Source organism: Oenanthe melanoleuca, chromosome 2 (genome assembly GCF_029582105.1).
Source record: "Oenanthe melanoleuca isolate GR-GAL-2019-014 chromosome 2, OMel1.0, whole genome shotgun sequence".
NCBI classification, from domain to species: domain Eukaryota; kingdom Metazoa; phylum Chordata; class Aves; order Passeriformes; family Muscicapidae; genus Oenanthe; species Oenanthe melanoleuca.
Window position 1 is genome coordinate 147,321,871 of NC_079335.1, and position 18,202 is coordinate 147,340,072.

Genomic DNA, 18,202 nt, shown 5'->3' on the forward strand with positions numbered 1-18,202 from the left:
AATGGGAATCCTTTGGACTTTTCTGTGCTGCTCAGACTTTAAAAAGGAAAAAAAAAAAAAAAAAGAAAAGAAAAAAAAACACGAATCAGATCAGAATGAAGTTGTTGCCTGTGGCATCTTCTCTTCTCCAGGAACCCCCTCCCGATGGTCTCCATAGGCAGAAGAGGCTCTGGTGAGCTGCTCTCCTGGTGTTCCATTATCCTTTCTCCCTCCCACTATCTCCAACCTAAGGGCTTGTGTCTGTAAGAATGGGAATATTGGAAGAAATACCTTTGGAAGAGCAGCAGCTCCCCTGACCCCAGGGCTGTCCATGGCCTCTGGGCTTCCAGAGCTCTGTTCCTGGGCACAGGGATCCCAAGAGACTCAGGTGTTTCCCAGATGTGCTTCCTGGGATTCCTTCCCCAGGGATTTCTTTGCTATTCTATTGTGAATGAAGCAAGGAGAAAGGAGACAAGAAAATACTGAATTTTGGGGAAACAAGACCAGCTCACCCAGGGAAGGCAGACTGGTAGAGCAGGATCCGAACAGTGTAGTGCTCAGCAAACTGTTCTTGAATCCAAGGAAAACCTGGGTGTGGGGTGTTTGGATAAATCTGAACAGGGTGAGGGGGGTTTTAAAAACCCTAAATCCTGTAGAGAAACAGAGAGGGGAGGGGGCTCCTGGTTTTTCCCTCTGTGGGAACCAGGAGCTCGAGAGGAGGAGGATCTGCGTTGGACCAGCTTGCCTAAAAACTGGGAGCAGGCACAGCGAAGGGGCCGCGGAGGGGGATCGGCCCTGCCGAGCTCCAGCATCGCCGCATCTCCTGCAGGTCCAGGCGCGTTCCCCCCGCGGCACCGGGCCAAGGGAAACAGCGAGGGGCCGCACGGGGGCCGCTGTTTATCCTGGAGCCGGAGCCGGGGGCCCCGAGCCCGGGGATACAGCCGAGCCGAGGGCTCATTGCCGCATGGCGCTGCTGCTGGGGGCCGTGCTGCTGGCGGCGGGCGCTGCCGTGCCCGTGTCCCGGTCCGAGCCCCGCTCCGATAGCCCGGCAATGCCCCGGTCCGTGCCCGTGTCCCGGTCCGTGCCCCCGGCCCTGCCCGCGCCCCGGGAGCTGGCGCGCTCCGTGCTGGAGACGCACGGGCAGGAGCTGCGGCTGCTGCGGCTGCTGGGAGTCGCCAGGACGGTAGGAAAAGGGGAGCGGGTTCGGGAGGGGGGTGATCCCGGCAACGGCACCCATCCCATCCATCCCCACGGAGCTTTTCTCCCGGCAGAGCTTCGACTGGGGAACGCACTTCAGCATCAACTTCACGGCCCGGCAGCCGCCCTGCCCCAAGCCCGCCCCGGACCCCCGCGGCTGCCGGGGCCGCCCGGGCAGGGTGAGCGTGGTGTGGGACCCCCAAAAACCCCTCCCAAAACCCGGGGCCAGGGGGGTGCCCGGGTGCTGAGCCCGCTCTGTCCCCAGGTGCAGCGCTGCTCCGCCCAGGTGTCCGTGTTCACCTTCCTGCCCGACGTGCCGCTGTCGATGGTGGAGTGCGGCCGGGAGCCGGTGAGGGCTCCGGGAGCCCATCCTGGGGGTGTCCCCCTCACTTCAGGGGGTTTTTTGGCGCTGGAGTGAAACCCCTCCCTTTATTTCTCCCCGCAGCAGCCCGCTGACAGCGCCCAGCCCCGCTCCCCTGGCACCAACCCAGGTCGCTCATCCTCCTCCTCCTCCTCCTCCTCCTCCTCCTCATCATCATCATCATCATCCTCGGGGCCCCCCCCCGCGGCCTCGGTCCCTGCAGGGACCATCCCGCCGTCCCCTGTCCCCAGCCGAGCTGCAATAAAGCGATTTCGGGCTCGGACGTGTGCGTGTGTGGGGTGAAGGTTTGGGGGACCCGGGGGGCGCCCTCGGCCTTGGCCAACAGCGATGGGGCAACTTTGGGGTTGTGCAACCCCAAACCCGCGGGCACCGACCTGACACGGGCAACGTGTCACCAGCGGGCACCCCGAGGGGTCCTGGCCCCCCAAATCCCCCCGAGCCAACAAAGGGGTTCCCAAGGTGGGGACCCCGAGGGGTGCAGATGCCACCGCCCATCCACGGGGACACAGCGGGACCCCCCCGCACCGCGTGGCCCCACAAAGCAGCGGCGGCTCCGCGGGTGGGGCTGGGCGTTTCCCAAGGGGAGAGCCCGGGGCGGGTCCCCAACGTCCCGTGGGGGATAAAAGGAGCCCGGGGGTGGCCTTGGGGACAGAGATGCCGAGCTCGTGGCTTCTGGTGGTGGCGGTGCTGGGGGGGGCCTGCGCCCTCCCCGCCCCGGAGAGCTTCTCCTACACCCAGGCGCTGGTGCAGGCTGTGGATTCCTTCAACCAGCGCCCAGAGGTGAAGAACGCCTTCAGGCTGCTCAGCGCGGAGCCCGAGCCCGCCCCGGTGAGTGCCCCCCACCCGGGACCCCTCCACGGGTGACAACTCCCGGGGTCCCCCACTCGGGACCCCCCATTTGTGATCCCCGCACTCGCGGTGCCAGACCCTGAGCCCGCCTCGGTGAGTGCCCCCCACCCGGGACCCCCTGTTTGTGACCCCCTCACTCGTGACCCCCATTCCTGTCCCCCACTCGGGGTGCACAGTGCCGACCCCAAGCTCGGTTCAGTGAGTGTCACCCCACTCGTGACCCCCTGCTAGTGACACCTCCATCCTGACCCCCTCCCCAAATCGCGGACCCCTCTCCTGTCACACCCACCCGTGTCCCCAGGGCTTGGAGCTGAGCTCGCTGCATGGATTCAACTTCAGCATGATGGAGACGAGCTGTGCCAGCAGCTCCCGCAGCGACCCCGAGGACTGCGACTTCAAGGAGAACGGGGTGAGCAGGAGGAGGAGGAGGAGCGGGAGGAAGGGGGGCACGGGCTCCCGGTGCCATCCCCAGGGTGACACCGCGTGTCCCCGTGTCCCCCCAGCTCATCTTGGAGTGCCTGGGGCTGGTGAAGAACACGCAGGATTCCCCCGAGCTGGACCTGAGCTGCTCCGACGCCTCTTCTGACGTGAGTGGGGGAACCGGGGGACACCCGTGGGTGGGGAGGGAGGGGAGGGTTCCTCCCCCTGCCCCACGTCCCCTGAAAGGGACACCCCGATGGCTCCCGAGGAGGGTGGGGGGTCCTGGGCAGCTCACAGGTGCTGGGTGGGGTGTTCCAGGTGTGGGTCCAGGTGCAGGGTCCTGGGTTTGGGGTGTGGATACGGGGCCCCGGGGGGGAGTTTTGGATGAGGTTCGGGTGTGGGGTCCAGGGCCAGGGTCCCAAGTGTTGGATTCTGGATACGGGGTCCCAAGTGTCGCAGGTGTGGGGTCCCTGGTGTGGGGACACGAGTGGTGGCTCTGGTTTGGGATCCTGGGTGTGGAATACCCCTGATATGGGGTCCTGGGTGAGATCCTGGGGATGGAGTCCCTGGTGTGAGAATCTGGGGATGGAATACCCCTGGTGTGCGGTCCTGAGTGGTATCCTGGGGTTGGGATCCCCGGTGTGGGGTCCTGAGTGTGGAATATCCCCGTGTGGCGTCCTGAGTGGGATTCTGGGGTTGGGGTCCCTGGTGTGAGGTTCTAGTTGGGATCCTCGGGATGGGGTCCCTGGTGTGGGGTCCCGAGTGGGTTTCCAGCTGCAGGGGGTCCCCAGTGTGATCCCAAAGGGGGGGTCCCACCCCCCCGCACCCCCTGACCCCCCCTCCCTCCGGCAGCCGGTTCTGGTCGAGCGCGGCCGCTTCGGGCGCTTCGTGCGCAGGATCCGGCGCTTCCGGCCCTCGATCAAGTTCGACCTTCGCCTGAAGGGGAGGGTGGGCCTGGGCTGAGCAATAAAAGGGTCACAGCAGTGGCCGTGTGGGCACCGCACTCCTGAGTCTCTGAGTCATTCGGGGAAACTGAGGCACGGGGGGGACACGGGGCTGCTCCCCCACATCGTCCTCGAGGGCTTGGTGCCAGGGGACGTGGAGTCAGACTGGGAACAGGAACCCCACCCAAAAACGGACCCACATCATCCCCACGGTGCCACTGTCCCCACAGTGTCATTGTCCACATGGTGGCACTGTCCTCATTGTCCAGCCTGGAATGGGTCAGGCTCAGCCCTGACTTGTGCTCAGTCCCTCAGGAGTCAGACTCAAAATGGGACAGATCCACTCCAAAAAGGGACAGATCCACCCCAGAAAAGGACAAATCCAGCACTTCCCCGTCCTGGATTTTCCTCTGGAAAGACAGAGCTCAGCACTCACCCGGCCGGGCCGGGGCTGAGCCTCCCGGAGCCGCAGGACGTAGGGACTGACAGCCCTGGCGTTGAGCAGCCCCACGGCCGCTGCCACCACGTCCCCATAGCTCAGGGACCCCGGTGAGGGCAGCGAGGTTCCTTCCCATCCCATCCCATCCCATCCCATCCCATCCCATCCCATCCCATCCCATCCCATCCCATCCCATCCCATCCCATCCCATCCCATCCCATCCCATCCCATCCCATCCCATCCCATCCCATCCCATCCCATCCCATCCCATCCCATCCCATCCCATCCCATCCCATCCATCCCCACGGAGCTTTTCTCCCGGCAGAGCTTCGACTGGGGAACGCACTTCAGCATCAACTTCACGGCCCGGCAGCCGCCCTGCCCCAAGCCCGCCCCGGACCCCCGCGGCTGCCGGGGCCGCCCGGGCAGGGTGAGCGTGGTGTGGGACCCCCAAAAACCCCTCCCAAAACCCCGGGGCCAGGGGGGTGCCCGGGTGCTGAGCCCGCTCTGTCCCCAGGTGCAGCGCTGCTCCGCCCAGGTGTCCGTGTTCACCTTCCTGCCCGACGTGCCGCTGTCGATGGTGGAGTGCGGCCGGGAGCCGGTGAGGGCTCCGGGAGCCCATCCTGGGGGTGTCCCCCTCACTTCAGGGGGTTTTTGGCTCTGGAGTGAAACCCCTCCCTTTATTTCTCCCCGCAGCAGCCCGCTGACAGCGCCCAGCCCCGCTCCCCTGGCACCAACCCAGGTCGCTCATCCTCCTCCTCCTCCTCCTCCTCATCATCATCATCCTCGGGGCCCCCCCCGCGGCCTCGGTCCCTGCAGGGACCATCCCGCCGCCCCCTGTCCCCAACCGAGCTGCAATAAAGCGATTTCGGGCTCGGACGTGTGCGTGTGTGGGGTGAAGGTTTGGGGGACCCGGGGGGCGCCCTCGGCCTTGGCCAACAGCGATGGGGCAACTTTGGGGTTGTGCAACCCCAAACCCGCGGGCACCGACCTGACACGGGCAACGTGTCACCAGCGGGCACCCCGAGGGGTCCTGGCCCCCCAAATCCCCCCGAGCCAACAAAGGGGTTCCCAAAGGTGGGGACCCCGAGGGGTGCAGATGCCACCGCCCATCCACGGGGACACAGCGGGACCCCCCCGCACCGCGTGGCCCCACAAAGCAGCGGCGGCTCCGCGGGTGGGGCTGGGCGTTTCCCAAGGGGAGAGCCCGGGGCGGGTCCCCAACGTCCCGTGGGGGATAAAAGGAGCCCGGGGGGTGGCCTTGGGGACAGAGATGCCGAGCTCGTGGCTTCTGGTGGTGGCGGTGCTGGGGGGGGCCTGCGCCCTCCCCGCCCCGGAGAGCTTCTCCTACACCCAGGCGCTGGTGCAGGCTGTGGATTCCTTCAACCAGCGCCCAGAGGTGAAGAACGCCTTCAGGCTGCTCAGCGCGGAGCCCGAGCCCGCCCCGGTGAGTGCCCCCCACCCGGGACCCCTCCACGGGTGACAACCCCGGGGTCCCCCACTCGGGACCCCCCATTTGTGATCCCCGCACTCGCGGTGTCCGATCCTGAGCCCGCCACGGTGAGTGCCCCCCACCCGGGACCCTCTATTTGTGCCCCCCTCACTCGTGACCCCCATTCCTGTCCCCACTCGGGGTGCTCAGTGCCGACCCCAAGCCCGGCTCAGTGAGTGTCACACCACTCGTGACCCCCTGCTAGTGACACCTCCATCCTGAGCCCCCCCCAAATCGCGGACCCCTCTCCTGTCACACCCACCCGTGTCCCCAGGGCTTGGAGCTGAGCTCGCTGCATGGATTCAACTTCAGCATGATGGAGACGAGCTGTGCCAGCAGCTCCCGCAGCGACCCCGAGGACTGCGACTTCAAGGAGAACGGGGTGAGCAGGAGGAGGAGGAGGAGCGGGAGGAAGGGGGGCACGGGCTCCCGGTGCCATCCCCAGGGTGACACCGCGTGTCCCCGTGTCCCCCCAGCTCATCTTGGAGTGCCTGGGGCTGGTGAAGAACATGCAGGAGTCCCCCGAACTGGAAGTGAGCTGCTCTGACGCCTCTTCTAACGTGAGTGGGGGAACCGGGGGGCACCCGTGGGTGGGGAGGGAGGGGAGGGTTCCTCCCCCTGCCCCACGTCCCCTGAAAGGGACACCCCGATGGCTCCCGAGGAGGGTGGGGGGTCCTGGGCAGCTCACAGGTGCTGGGTGGGGTGTTCCAGGTGTGGGTCCAGGTGCAGGGTCCTGGGTTCGGGGTGTGGATACGGGGTCCCAAGTGTCGCAGGTGTGGGGTCCCTGGTGTGGGGACACGAGTGGTGGCTCTGGTTTGGGATCCTGAGTGTGCAACTCTCCTGGTGTGGGGTCCTGAGTGGGATTCTGGTGATGGGATCCCCGGTGTGGGGTCCTGGGTGTGGAATTCCCCTGGTGTAGAGTCCTGGTTGGGATTCTGGGTATGGAACACCCCTGGGTGGGGTACCGGGTGTGATCCCAAAGAGGGGTCCCACCCCCTGCCCCCCCTCCCTCCGGCAGCCGGTTACGGTAGAGCGCGGCCGCTTCGGGCGCAGGTTCCGGCGCTTCCGAGCGAAGATCAAGTTCAGGCTTCACCTGAAGGGCTCCGTGAGCTTCGGCTGAGCAATAAAAGGGTCACAGCAGTGGCCGTGTGGGCACCGCACTCCTGAGTCTCTGAGTCATTCGGGGAAACTGAGGCACGGGGGGGACACGGGGCTGCTCCCCCACATCGTCCTCGAGGGCTTGGTGCCAAGGGGCCGTGGAGTCAGACTGGGGACAGGAACCCCACCCAAAAACGGACCCACATCATCCCCACGGTGTCACTGTCCCCACGGTGTCACTCTCCCCACAGTGTCATTGTCCCCGTGGTGGCATTGTCCTCACTGCATCGTGTTCCCCCCAAACCAGCCGTGATGGCAAAGGGAGATGGGGGATACAGGGGACACTGTGAGCCCTCCAGGGAGCTGCCAGGAGGGGCTGGGGGGGTTTCAGGTCCCGAGGGGACCCCCATGATGGACCCAGTTTGGGACAGGGACATTGTGGGTGAAGAGTTGGGGGACTCCTCAGGGACTCCTGTGCCCCAAACGTGGCTGGAGCAGAGTCATGGTTGCAGCCCCCTGATGGTGTTCCTCCTGTCCCCCCAGTATTCCTGTGGATCTGTACCCCACAAACACTCTTTGGGGACCCCCAAGTGTGCTGGGGACAGGGAAGGACAATCCCAGGGCTCCAAGTCCCTGCAGGAGGCAGGGGACAGGAGGAGACCCCAGCAGTGCCCGTGTTGTGCCCATTTTGGGGGAGCTGATCCTGCTCCCCCTGGGACCTTCTGCCACCGTCCCCATCCTTGTGTCCCCTTGTGGTGACAGTGGCAGCTCAGCAGGGCCGGGAAGCAGCTGGATTTGGGGAGGGACTGTTGGGGGGTCCCCGAGCTGGCAGCACCTGCAGGGGGGGGTCCCTTTGCCTCTCCACGGCCTTCAGGAGGTGGGGGAGCCCCAGATCTGCCCCAGCGAGCACCCCACACTCATGACACCCCCCACTCGTGACCCCCAGGGTGTTCCAGGCTCTCACAGCTCCTTGGCTGGGCACGGGGGGATTTTGGGGTCTGGGTGTGCTCGGGGATCCCCACTGGGGTGCAGGGACTCAGAGTGACACCAGAAATGATGCAGGGACCTTTACTGGCAGTGAAACACCTGGGTAGTGGACAAAGGGAGGGGACACAGGGTGGGGACACAGGGTGGGGACACAGCAGAGTCTCCCCTCAGGGTTTGGGTGCCTTGAGGTTGAGCCTGTCCCGGATCCAAATCCGGCCGCACTGGAAGAAGGATTGGAAACGCAGCTTGACCTTGCCAAAGAAATCTTTGATCTTGGATCTCCAGATCCGGCCAAACTGGGAAGACAAAGAGGGTGTCAGACTTTGGGGGAGGTGAGGAGGGGACCCCCAGCAGCCAGGGGGACACGGAGCCATCCCACCCCTCTTACCGTGGCTGGAGCTTTCTCACAGGAGAGCTCCACCGTGGGCTGCTGCCCCTCCAGGAAAACAGAGCCCTGGCACCAGGTCACCGCCTGTGGGGCACAGAGGGGACACAGCAGAGCCCAACCCCCTCGTGCCTCAGTCTCCCCACTGGATAATCCCCAATTCCCACAGGATGAAGTCTCACCCCGAGCCAGCGGCTCCTGCAGGTGCCATTGGCCATTCCTGGTGTCCTGCACGTGGTTTCCTCCACGGTGAAGCTCAGCTCCTGCCGGCCCTGCAGGTCTGAGGGCTGGGAAAGGGGACAGCATCCATCAGGGATCCATCCATCCCAAAACTGGCCAGAGCCAGCCCCAAGAGGGGCCACATCCAGCCTGGAATGGGTCAGGCTCAGCCCTGACTTGTTCCTCAGAGTTCAAACCCAAAAAGGGACAGATCCACCCTGAGAAGGGCCAGATCTATCACCCTCCAGCCCTGGAGTTTCCCCTGGAAAGGCAGAGCTCAGCACTCACCCACCCAGGCCTGGAATGGGTCAGGCTCAGCCCCAATTTGTGCTCAGTCCCTCAAGGGTCAGACCCAAAACAGGACAGATCCACCACAAAAAGAGACAGATCCACCCCAAAAAGGGACAGATCCACCCCAAAAAGGGACAAATCCACCCCAAAAAGGGACAAATCCACCCTAAAAGGCCCAAATCCAGCACTGCCCAGTTTCCCCTGGAAAGGCAGAGCTCAGCACTCACCCAGCCGGGCCGGGGCTGAGCCTCCCGGAGCCGCAGGACGTAGGGACTGACAGCCCTGGCGTTGAGCAGCCCCACGGCCGCTGCCACCACGTCCCCATAGCTCAGGGACCCCGGTGAGGGCAGCGAGGTTCCTTCCCGTCCATCCTGTGCTGCTGTGGATCCGTGTGGCCCCGGTGTGGAGGCTCCAGCCAGCCCCAAACCCAGCAGCAGCAGCAGCAGCAGCGCTCGGCACGGCCCCATCCCAGCTCCCGGATCCTGGTCCTGCTTCCCACCCAGCCAGGAGAGCTTTTATGGGAGCTGCCACGGGGGCTGGGACAGAGGGACATTCCAGGTGGGATGAATCTGGCCAGGAGCCCAGCCCAGCCCGCTCGGGTCCCCAGGTCGGTGGGGATGGGTGTGGCGGTCACCTTCAGGCACAGGGTTTGGGGTTTGCCAGGGGGGTGACAGTGGTGACACATGGCTGTGAGTGGTCCAGAGCACGGTGGGGATCAAAGGTCTGAAGCAGGTAAGGGTCAGGTTCTTCTTCCATGGAACAGGGACAGGGCAAGAGGGAACGGCTTCAAGCTGTGCCAGGGGAGGTTCAGGGTAGATTTTGGGAAAATTCCTTCCCCAGAATGGGGAAGTCCTCATGGTTGGAGGGATTCAACATCCCTGTGGTTGTGGCACTTGGGGGCACAGTCCATGGTGGCCTTGGGGATGATTTGACTCGATGGCCCCTGATGACTTTTCCCCTCAGCACTTCCTTGATTGAAGACAGACAGGGTTTTCCAGCCCTGGGGTGATTTATGGCCTGTCCCTCTCTGCAAACAGGGTTTGCTTCCACCAAATATCCAACAAGGGAGTGGCCACCCTCTCCCAGGAGAGCAGGAAGCTCCAGGAGAATACCCAAAATCCTGCCCTGAGGGTGACCTTTGCTTCAGGCTGCCTGGAGTCACCCAGCAGGTTCAGAGCTGAGACCACAGAAAACATCCTCATAAATCACACGGGGGCAAAGACACCAGGGATGGCACCTGGAAGTCCCCAGGGAGGGATGGATGCAGCACAACCCCACCTGACCCTGGAACATTCCAGGTGCAGCCAGGTCCCACCTTCCATGGAAAAGGGACCCAGGTGGGATTATCCTGCACCACATCCAGGCTCACCTCAAGAACCTCCAGGGATGGAAATTCCAACACAGCCCCAGGGAATGACTGGTCACTCTGCTTCCCTCCAAATTCCTCCCAACTCCTTCCAAACTGTCCCCCATTTCTTCACAAATTCCCTTTAAATTCTATTATTCCTTCCAAATTCTTCCCCATTCCTTCCCAGATTCCCTCCAAATTCTTCAATTCCTTCCGAATTTCCTCCAAGTTCTCCCCAATTCCTTCCAAGCTCCTCAGTTATTCTCATTTTCCCTGTGTATCCCAACTGAGATTTAACAGCAAGAGAAAGAGTTTCAAAATAGATGTAATATATTAAATATATTGAAATAATAATAAAAAATATATTGTAATTATATAATTATTAATTCTTAATAATAATTATTAATGATATATGTTGTAATAATAATAATAATAATAATAATAATAATAATAATAATAATAATAAAATAATATATATCATATATTTAAATTTCACTTTTAGGTGCCTGTGCCAGCTCTGAGCAGGCTCCAGAAAGCCAAAAAATCCTTGGAGGCCGTTTTGGGAATGAAAAAGGAAAAATTCAGTGAGTTATCATCAGGAAGTTGTGATTCCCAGAAATCTCCCGCCTCTGACTGGAAGGGGAATAAATCCTCCCCAAACCCAAACCCTGAGCCCTGAGCTGGGGAAAGTCCCTTCTCATAAATCTAATCCTGGGTTTATTTGCTCTTCCCAGGATTTTGCTGCCCTTCCTCGTTCCAGAACAGCCACGGGTTTGTCTTGGAGCTGTTCCCACAGCCAGACCTTGATCCGACCTGGGCAGTGAAGGTGCCCAGGGTGGCACTGGATGAGCTTTAAGGTCCTTCCAACCCAACAAGTCTGGGATTCTGGGATACTGCAGGGAGGGCTGGTCCATCATGGAATCATCCTGGAGTGGTTTGGGTTGGAATGGAGCAAAAATCCCATTCCATTCCACCCCTGCCATGGGCGGGGACACCTTCCATGTCCCAGGCTGCTCCAAGCCCTGCCCAGCCTGGATCCATAAATTCTGTGGGCACCCTGTGCCAGTTCTCCCCACCCTCCCAGCCAGGAATTCCCAATTCCCAATATACATCCAGCCCTGCCCTCTGGCAGTGGAGCCATTCCCTGTGTCCTGTCCCTCCATCCCTTGTCCCCAGTCCCTCTCCAGCTCTCCTGGAGCCCCTTCAGGAGCTCTGAGCTCTCCCTGGAGCTTCTCCTCTCCAGGGGAACATTCCCAGCTCTCCCAGCCTGGCTCCAGCCCTGCAGCAGCTCTGGGGGCTCCCTGTCCCCGCCCGGTCCCTCCCGGTCGCTCCGTGTCCCCGTTTCCCGCTTCGGGCCCCGGCGCGTCCCTGGTTTCCACGGCAACGGCACCGCCTTGGTCCCCATGGCAACCGCGGCAAAGGGAGCGTGACCACGCAGACCACGCACGTCAACTCACGCACGCTTCCGGATTATGCCACGCCCCCTCCCCAGTCTCGCGGCTTGACCCGGAAGTGGCGCATTCCCGCGCTCACAGGGCGGCGCCATGTTGGGAAGTTGTACAGCGTCCGGGCCGCGAGGCGGGCGCTGATTGGCGGAGCGCGGCACGTGACCTGCAGATCGCGCTGCGATTGGGCGGTGCTGCCGCCGTTTCCACGCGCGTTGTGGGTCGGGAGTCGTGAGGGGAACCCGGGAATGGGGGAAGGGGACGGCAACCCCCGGCCTCAAAGCACACCGGAAACAGGGACAAAGTGGATGCTTAGACATTTCACCGGTTTTATTGGCTTTAAAGTTCCGTTTCACCATCCGCCAGCACTGGCAGGCGGGAATGTCATTACAGGAATTGCAGAATCACAGAATTGTTAAGATCAGTAAAGCCCTCACAGATGCCCGAGTCCAAGCCCAGCGGTGCCCCATGTCCCCAGGTGTCCCCACATCCACAAGGCTTTGAAATCCTTCTAGGGATGGGCACTCCACCTCTGCCCTGGGTTGCTGTGCCAGGGCTGCAGAGCCCTTTCCAGGAGGAATTTTCCCAATATCCCACCTGAACCTCCCCTTGAGGCCCTTCCCTCTTGTCCTGTCACCTGGGAGCAGAGCCAGACCCCTCCTGGCTCCAACCTCTGTCCAGGGAATTGCAGGGAGCCAGAAGGTGCCCCCTGAGCGTCCTCCAGGATAAACCCCTCCAGCTCCCTCAAAACTGTTTGGGAAGCTGGAAGGAGAATGTTGGAAGCCTCAAAGTCAAAACCCCTCAGCTGTCAGGAACATCCCACTGCCAAAACCAAAATGGCGGGAGCATCCCTAATTCAGGCATCCCAGATTTTCCACATGCCACCCCCTTTTACATGGAAAAATGGGAAAGTGAATGAATCCATGGTGTTCAGTTTGCTTTAATCTGTTGGAGCTTCCCTCTGTCCCCATAACTGCTTTTCTCCAAAGCCTCTCAATTAATCCCAATTCATGACAGGCCCCACATTCTCAGTTTTACCTCCCCCAATCCTCCTCTACCATGTTTGTCCTCCTGAACCCCCTGGGATTGGCGGGGAATGAGTGCTGAGCCTCAGGGAATCCCATCCCAGTTTCCCCCCAGGGAGTCAGGGCTTCTCGATCTCCGTCAAGTTGTCGATCTGGATGACGATGGGCCAAATGCTCTTCACTTGGGAGAACCCCTGGACCTCGAACCTCTGGCACAGGGATTCCAACATGTACCCGACCACCTTCAGCACATCCTGGATCATGTCCTGGATCACCGACACCCGGGATTTCCGGGGTCCTGCACGCCTTTCCAACTCCTGGTTGGCTCCAGGATCCTCCACAGGCTCTGCTCCTTTCCTCATCCCTTCAGCCACGATTGGGGCAGGGGGTGAAGCCCCACTTCCCAAAATCCGCCCCGGGGCATCTTGCGTGTCTGATGTCACCCCCTCAGCGCTCCCGGTGCTCCGGATCTTGCACGGCTCAGCCGCATCCGTCGCAGGGCAAGCCCCGGGGTTCGTCCCCTGTGCAGCGGTGGCACAGCAGCTGGAGCAGCCTCTCCACGGAAGCCCCGGCCTGCGGTAGGGCCGGTAGCGCCGCAGGACGTCCCTGGCTCTGCGGAGCACCCTGATGCAGCGGGCTCGCTGCCGCGCCAGCCGGCTCCTCCGGGCCCGGCGCTGCTGGCAGTAGTTGTGTTCCCACAGGGAGCAGGGCCCGGGGCCGTAGGGCGGTGCCGGCTCGTTCCGAAGGCAGTAGCTGTGGTCCTTGGCCGCTGCTGCTCTCCGCTCCTCCACCCTCAGCTCTCCGGTTCCTGCCAGAAGTGTCACCTCTCCCAAAGTGTGTCCGTTGTTTTGGGTGTTCCCGTGGTTCTGCTCCCTGAGGTCATCCCATAGCTGTTCCCGAGGATCCAGGCTCTGCTGTTCCATCATGGAATGAATCAGGAATGTCTCACTCTGGGTTAGGTCTTCCATGAGTTCAGGTTTATCCTCCACTTCCTCCTTCACAAGCCATGGCTGGGCTTGGGTCCCCACTCCACTGTCCGCTACCGACACAAATTCGCTCCTTCCCTTGTGACAGTCAAACTTCTGGAACATCCTGTCCTGGAGACTCCACATGTTCCATCCTGCTGGGAGAGGGTGGGAAGGGCTTGGATCCTTCCTGGCTGGAGCAGGGAGAGGAACATCCCTTCTTCCTGGTCTGGGACCGCCCAAGCTCCACATCTCAACTTCTGCCAGACATCAGGAGAGCCAAGCAGTGGGAGTAGCCCAGGGATAGGGCTGGGGCAGGAGGGAGCAGGACTCACCTGGACACGAGGTCTCTGGCTCCTGGTACCCACTGGCTTCAGGCCACCAGCCAGAGGAAGGCTCCTCCAGCCAGCTCCCGGTGTGTCCTGCAGGGAAAACAGCAAATGTCACCCGCCAGGCTGGGAATCCTGACTCTCCACAGCCATGGGAATGAAGGAAGAGCCCTGTCCTTGTCCCCGCCAGGAATCTCAGCTGCTCCTTGGCCATGGGGATGGAGGCAGGAGCCCTGTCCCCATCCTGGATGCAGGTTCCATCCCACAGGGTGGGGATGATGCTGCTCACCTGGGGATGGGTAGATCCAGGGCTCTTCCCCGCGCTCCAGCCGGTGCAGGATGTCGGGCTTGGGGCCTGGATAACCTGGGAATGGGACAGAGGGCGTTGTACTGTCCCTGATCATGGGAAAACCAAGGACTGGGACACCCCAGCTGTGCTTTACCATGCATGGAAGCACCTCTGGGATGGGGGAAAAGCAAGGGAGGAACCAGAGCTGCTGCCAGAGAGGGATTTATTCCTGAGAGCGCTGATGGAAGTGTGGGAGGCAGCTCCCAGTTCCACTGACAGGCTTTCCCAGCGAGGCAATGTCTCCTGCTCATCCTGGGAGCACCTCCCAGGGGTGGGACATCCCACCCTGCTCCCTGATCTTAGGGAATCATTTCCAGAGGTGCTCAAACCCACACCCAAATCCTGCTTTTTCCTGATCAGCCCCTATAAGGGAAAACTCCTCATGGGAGGGGTTGTCCAGCCCTGGAGGGATTGGAAAACTGTGTGGATGCAGTACTTGGAGAATGGATTAGTGGTGGCCTTGGCAGTGCAGGGGAACAGCAGGACTCGGCCATGTCCAAGGCCTTTTCCAGCCTCAGCCACTCTGGGATTCTGGGATTCAGCACTTTGGGAGCCTGGGGAGGGATCAGAGGGAAGCCCTGCCCAGAGTGATTCCCAGGATTACCCAGGGAGGACAGGAGCTCGTAGGTGTCTGCCACGACGTCCCGGTACAGCTGCCGCTGCCCCTCCGGGAGCGCGTCCCACTCGGCCCGGCTCAGGAACATCATCACGTCCTCAAAGGTCACCGGCTCCTGCCATGGGATCAGGGATCACAGCTCCCTCAGGGACTACAGCCTCCTCAGGGACCAAATCCTCTCTCAGGGATCACAGCTTCCCTCAGGGATCACAGCCGCCCTCCCAACAGGAGAAGCCTTTCCCTGCCCAAAGGAGCTCCCCAGCCATGAGCCCATGGATGGGACTGTCCCATGAAGGTGTGTCCCCCAAAAGGATGGGAATTCTGCATCTGGGAGAAGGACTGGCTGAATCCAGCACCAAACACCAAAATCCAGCACCTTGGGATGCATTTTATCATTCCTACAGGGAGCACTCCCATGGGATTGGGATAGTCCAGTTCACCTGGAGCTGGGCAGGGGGAGATTCCAGCAGCCCCCTGTGACCCCCCCCAGGGCCCATCCCAGGAAATCCATTGGGAGCGATCCCAGTGGGGACAGGGGAACAGGGGGGCAGAGAGAGGGAGAGGAGGGATGTGGGGGAAAAATGTGGGGGGTGATGGGGGCTTTGGGTTGAGGGGGAGATGGAGGTGGAATGAAATGGGTTTTTTAGGTGCTGATTGGAATTTCGGGAGTGATGGGGATTCTGGGGGGTGACGGGCTGGAGGCTGATGGGCGCTCTTCAGGAGAGGATTTCATGGGAGTGGGGAGCAATGAAGGGGGTGCTGGGGTGGGATCGGGGTGTGATGGGGGTGATGTGGGGGGTGATCTGGGATTTTGGGGTGGGGGTCCCTGGCCATTGGAGGCTGAGCCCCGCCAGCAGCTGCGAGGCGGCGCTGCGGGGCCCCCTTGGATGGGGGGGCCGGGAGGGACAGGACATCGACGGCCCGGGCGGCGGCGAGGGCGGCTCGGGGCTCCCCCCACCATCGCCCGGCTCCTACCTGCGCCTGCCCCGCCATGGCGGCCGGGGAGCCCCGGGGGTCGCGGGGGGGGCGCGGGAGGTTCTGGGGGGTCCCGCCACTTCCCGCGGCCTCTCCCGCACGCGCTTCCGGTATTTATCCCGCCTACACCGGAAGCGCCGCCATGACCGACCGCCGGAAGCGGCGCCGTGACCCCGGCGCGTGAGGCGGGCCCGGATCCGCGGGGCGCAGATCCCGCCGGGAATGCGGGAATGAGGCCCTGCCATGGCGGCTGCGGCACGGCTGGGCAGCCCTTCCCAGTGTTATAAATGAGAAACAAAGTCTCGATATTCAGCAAAATTTAGATTGCATTATTTTATATAGACAGAGCTGAGGAAAGCGTGAGGGGTCACAGCCCGCCCCACGCTTCCACCCAGCTTGGTTTGCAGCTCCCTTTTTATAGTCTGGTTTTCCTCGTAGTAATCGATAATTGTTATTGTTTTATTGTCATAATTCTGCAAGGTAAGCAGTGGTGGTCAAAGAAACTTCCAAACTTCTGTGGGACAGCTCTTGGGACAATTGGTCATGTAACCATCTGGAATTGGTAGATAAAAACAGAAGAAATGGGAAGTCTGATCTTTAGCAGATAGTTTGTGATTGATTACATAAAGGCAGGAAATCTGATTCTGCAGAATCCGTTGGGCTGTGTGAAAGCCTTGTTTTGCAAGCTGTCAGTAGATACAACTTATTTAGAAAACATAAGATTGAAAATAAAGTTATTTAATAATATATTTTCCTTTCTTTAGTGTCATGCTTCATTTCAGACCTAAGTATTCTGGTTTATACAAACCCCAGTACTTTTATGATTGACACGAATCTTTTATCAATTATCACACTCCCATGTGCAGTTTCTCCAGGATTCCCTTCCCACCAAGCCCCGTGCATGTAGTCTCCATCCATCTCCTGGAATTCCCTGTGGAATTCCCCTGTGCTGCCTGCACCCTTCACATCTGTGCCACCAAAAGCCAGGAACTGGGAATTAATCAAAGTCCAGCATATCTTAGGGATCCTCGGGAGTGGCCAGGACTAATTGCTTATCTCTAAATGGATACAGCGAGTCTGGTAAGGTTTGACGACAATCCCAGCACCTGGAATTGTGGGGAAGCAGGATGTGGGATTGCTGTTGATAGAAGGCTGGATGGATGATCCTTACATTCCCCCCCATCCCAGGATTCCAGGACTCCATGAGAGGGGTGCAGGAAGAGCAGGACCCCCTAAACAGAGTTTTGGGGAGAAGTTTCCTCCAGCTCATCCCTTATCCAGCACTGTCCCTTTCCTCTCGCTGTGTCCCGCTGCTCCAGCTCCCAATGACCTTTCCGGGGTCACCGCGGTGACATCGGGGCCAATGTCCAGGCGGGGCTTGGGGACAGCAGCGGTGACACCATGAGGCTGTGGCTGCTCTGCGCTGTCACCGTGGCCGTGGCCGGAGTGGCCGGAGCCGGAGCTGACCACAGCGACCCCGGGATGGCGGCACGCGGGAGAGAGGTGGGTATGGAGAGAGGTAAAACTGGGAATGCGGGGAATGTCGGCACCGCGCCCTGCCCGAGCGCCCGGAGCAAATCCCGGGGCGCAGCTTTTCCAGCCTCCCCCGTCCCTGCGGGGCTGCGCTCGGCATTCCCGGTGCCCGGGATTGGCGGGGGGGCACGGGGAGGACACGGCCAGACGGGGCTCAGCGGGATCCCCATCAGCTCCCGGCGCTGCCCGCATCGCCAGCCCCGCGCTCCGGGAGATCCCGACCCGATCCCGAGCCTTCCCTCCGCAGGGCCGGCGGCGGCCGCACAGACCGTGCTCCGGCTGCTTCTCCGTGCTGAGCGAGGTGAGCCGGGAATGCGGGGTGCGGGAATGCGGGAATGATGGATGTGGGAAATTCGAGAATTCGGGAATGCGGGAATACGGGAAATCGGGAATGCGGGAATACGGGAATTCTGGAATGCAGAATGCGGGAATGGGGGAATGCGGGAATTCGGGAATGCGGGATGAGAGAATTCGGGATTTCGGGATGTGGGGTGCGGGAATTCGGGAATGCGAGAATTGGAGAAAGCGGGATGCGGGAATACGGGAATATGGGAATACGGAAAATCGGGAATGCGGGGTGCGGGAATTCGGGAATGCGGGATGCGGGAATATGGGAAAACGGGAAATCGGGAATTCGGGAATGCGGGAATGGGGGAATGCAGGAATTCGGAAATGCGGGATGAGAGAATTCGGGAATTCGGGATGTGGGATGCGGGGTGCGGGAATTCGGGAATGCGGGATGGTCGCTTCCACACCCGCGTCTGTCCCGCAGGAGTCGCAGTCGATGCCCTGGAATTCCCGTGAGGAGGGTGCGGCTCAGCCGGGCAGGCGGGCACGGAGCGGGAAGGGGCTGGAGGTACCGGAATGTCCCGGAGCTGCCCGGGAATGGGGATGGGGATGGGAATGGGATGGGATGGGAATGGGGATGGGGATGG

At 61.2% G+C, this 18,202-nt stretch overlaps 5 protein-coding genes across 8 annotated transcripts; 3 read left to right on the forward strand and 2 right to left on the reverse strand.

The window, feature by feature from the left end:
* Nucleotides 1-189: 189 nt before the first annotated feature.
* Nucleotides 190-5,265, forward strand: LOC130250375 (uncharacterized). Of its 2 annotated transcripts, none has more exons than XM_056485981.1 (4): nucleotides 190-1,162; nucleotides 4,536-4,640; nucleotides 4,728-4,811; nucleotides 4,907-5,265. In XM_056485981.1, exons 1-4 carry the CDS (start codon nucleotides 431-433, stop codon nucleotides 5,069-5,071), a joined length of 1,086 nt encoding a protein of 361 aa, XP_056341956.1. In that variant the 5' UTR covers nucleotides 190-430; the 3' UTR covers nucleotides 5,072-5,265. The 2 variants fall into 2 exon arrangements, with proteins under 2 accessions (XP_056341956.1, XP_056341954.1); XM_056485979.1 differs by lacking the exons at nucleotides 4,536-4,640; nucleotides 4,728-4,811; nucleotides 4,907-5,265 and adding exons at nucleotides 1,251-1,355; nucleotides 1,442-1,525; nucleotides 1,622-1,844.
* LOC130250382 (cathelicidin-2-like) lies at nucleotides 2,162-3,830 on the forward strand. Of its 2 annotated transcripts, none has more exons than XM_056485994.1 (4): nucleotides 2,162-2,386; nucleotides 2,709-2,816; nucleotides 2,911-2,994; nucleotides 3,680-3,830. In XM_056485994.1, the coding sequence occupies exons 1-4, from the start codon at nucleotides 2,213-2,215 to the stop codon at nucleotides 3,788-3,790; spliced, it is 477 nt and encodes a 158-aa protein (XP_056341969.1). In that variant the 5' UTR covers nucleotides 2,162-2,212; the 3' UTR covers nucleotides 3,791-3,830. The 2 variants fall into 2 exon arrangements, with proteins under 2 accessions (XP_056341969.1, XP_056341970.1); XM_056485995.1 differs by having other exon boundaries at nucleotides 2,198-2,386; nucleotides 3,689-3,830.
* Nucleotides 5,266-5,467: 202 nt separating the features above from the next.
* On the forward strand, nucleotides 5,468-6,862 carry LOC130250383 (cathelicidin-2-like). Its single transcript, XM_056485996.1, has 4 exons — nucleotides 5,468-5,657; nucleotides 5,977-6,084; nucleotides 6,179-6,266; nucleotides 6,734-6,862. Exons 1-4 carry the CDS (start codon nucleotides 5,484-5,486, stop codon nucleotides 6,820-6,822), a joined length of 459 nt encoding a protein of 152 aa, XP_056341971.1. The 5' UTR covers nucleotides 5,468-5,483; the 3' UTR covers nucleotides 6,823-6,862.
* Nucleotides 6,863-7,861: 999 nt separating this feature from the next.
* Nucleotides 7,862-10,355, reverse strand: LOC130250380 (cathelicidin-B1-like). Its single transcript, XM_056485987.1, has 4 exons — nucleotides 8,910-10,355; nucleotides 8,355-8,459; nucleotides 8,176-8,259; nucleotides 7,862-8,083 (listed from the first exon to the last, which is right to left on the reverse strand). Exons 1-4 carry the CDS (start codon nucleotides 9,147-9,149, stop codon nucleotides 7,955-7,957), a joined length of 558 nt encoding a protein of 185 aa, XP_056341962.1. The 5' UTR covers nucleotides 9,150-10,355; the 3' UTR covers nucleotides 7,862-7,954.
* A 1,416-nt stretch (nucleotides 10,356-11,771) lies between these two features.
* On the reverse strand, nucleotides 11,772-15,870 carry LOC130250374 (uncharacterized). 2 transcript variants are annotated; one of them, XM_056485978.1, is made up of 5 exons: nucleotides 15,735-15,870; nucleotides 14,748-14,874; nucleotides 14,084-14,158; nucleotides 13,801-13,887; nucleotides 11,772-13,620 (listed from the first exon to the last, which is right to left on the reverse strand). In XM_056485978.1, exons 1-5 carry the CDS (start codon nucleotides 15,750-15,752, stop codon nucleotides 12,620-12,622), a joined length of 1,308 nt encoding a protein of 435 aa, XP_056341953.1. In that variant the 5' UTR covers nucleotides 15,753-15,870; the 3' UTR covers nucleotides 11,772-12,619. The 2 variants fall into 2 exon arrangements, with proteins under 2 accessions (XP_056341953.1, XP_056341952.1); XM_056485977.1 differs by having other exon boundaries at nucleotides 11,772-13,623.
* Nucleotides 15,871-18,202: the final 2,332 nt, after the last annotated feature.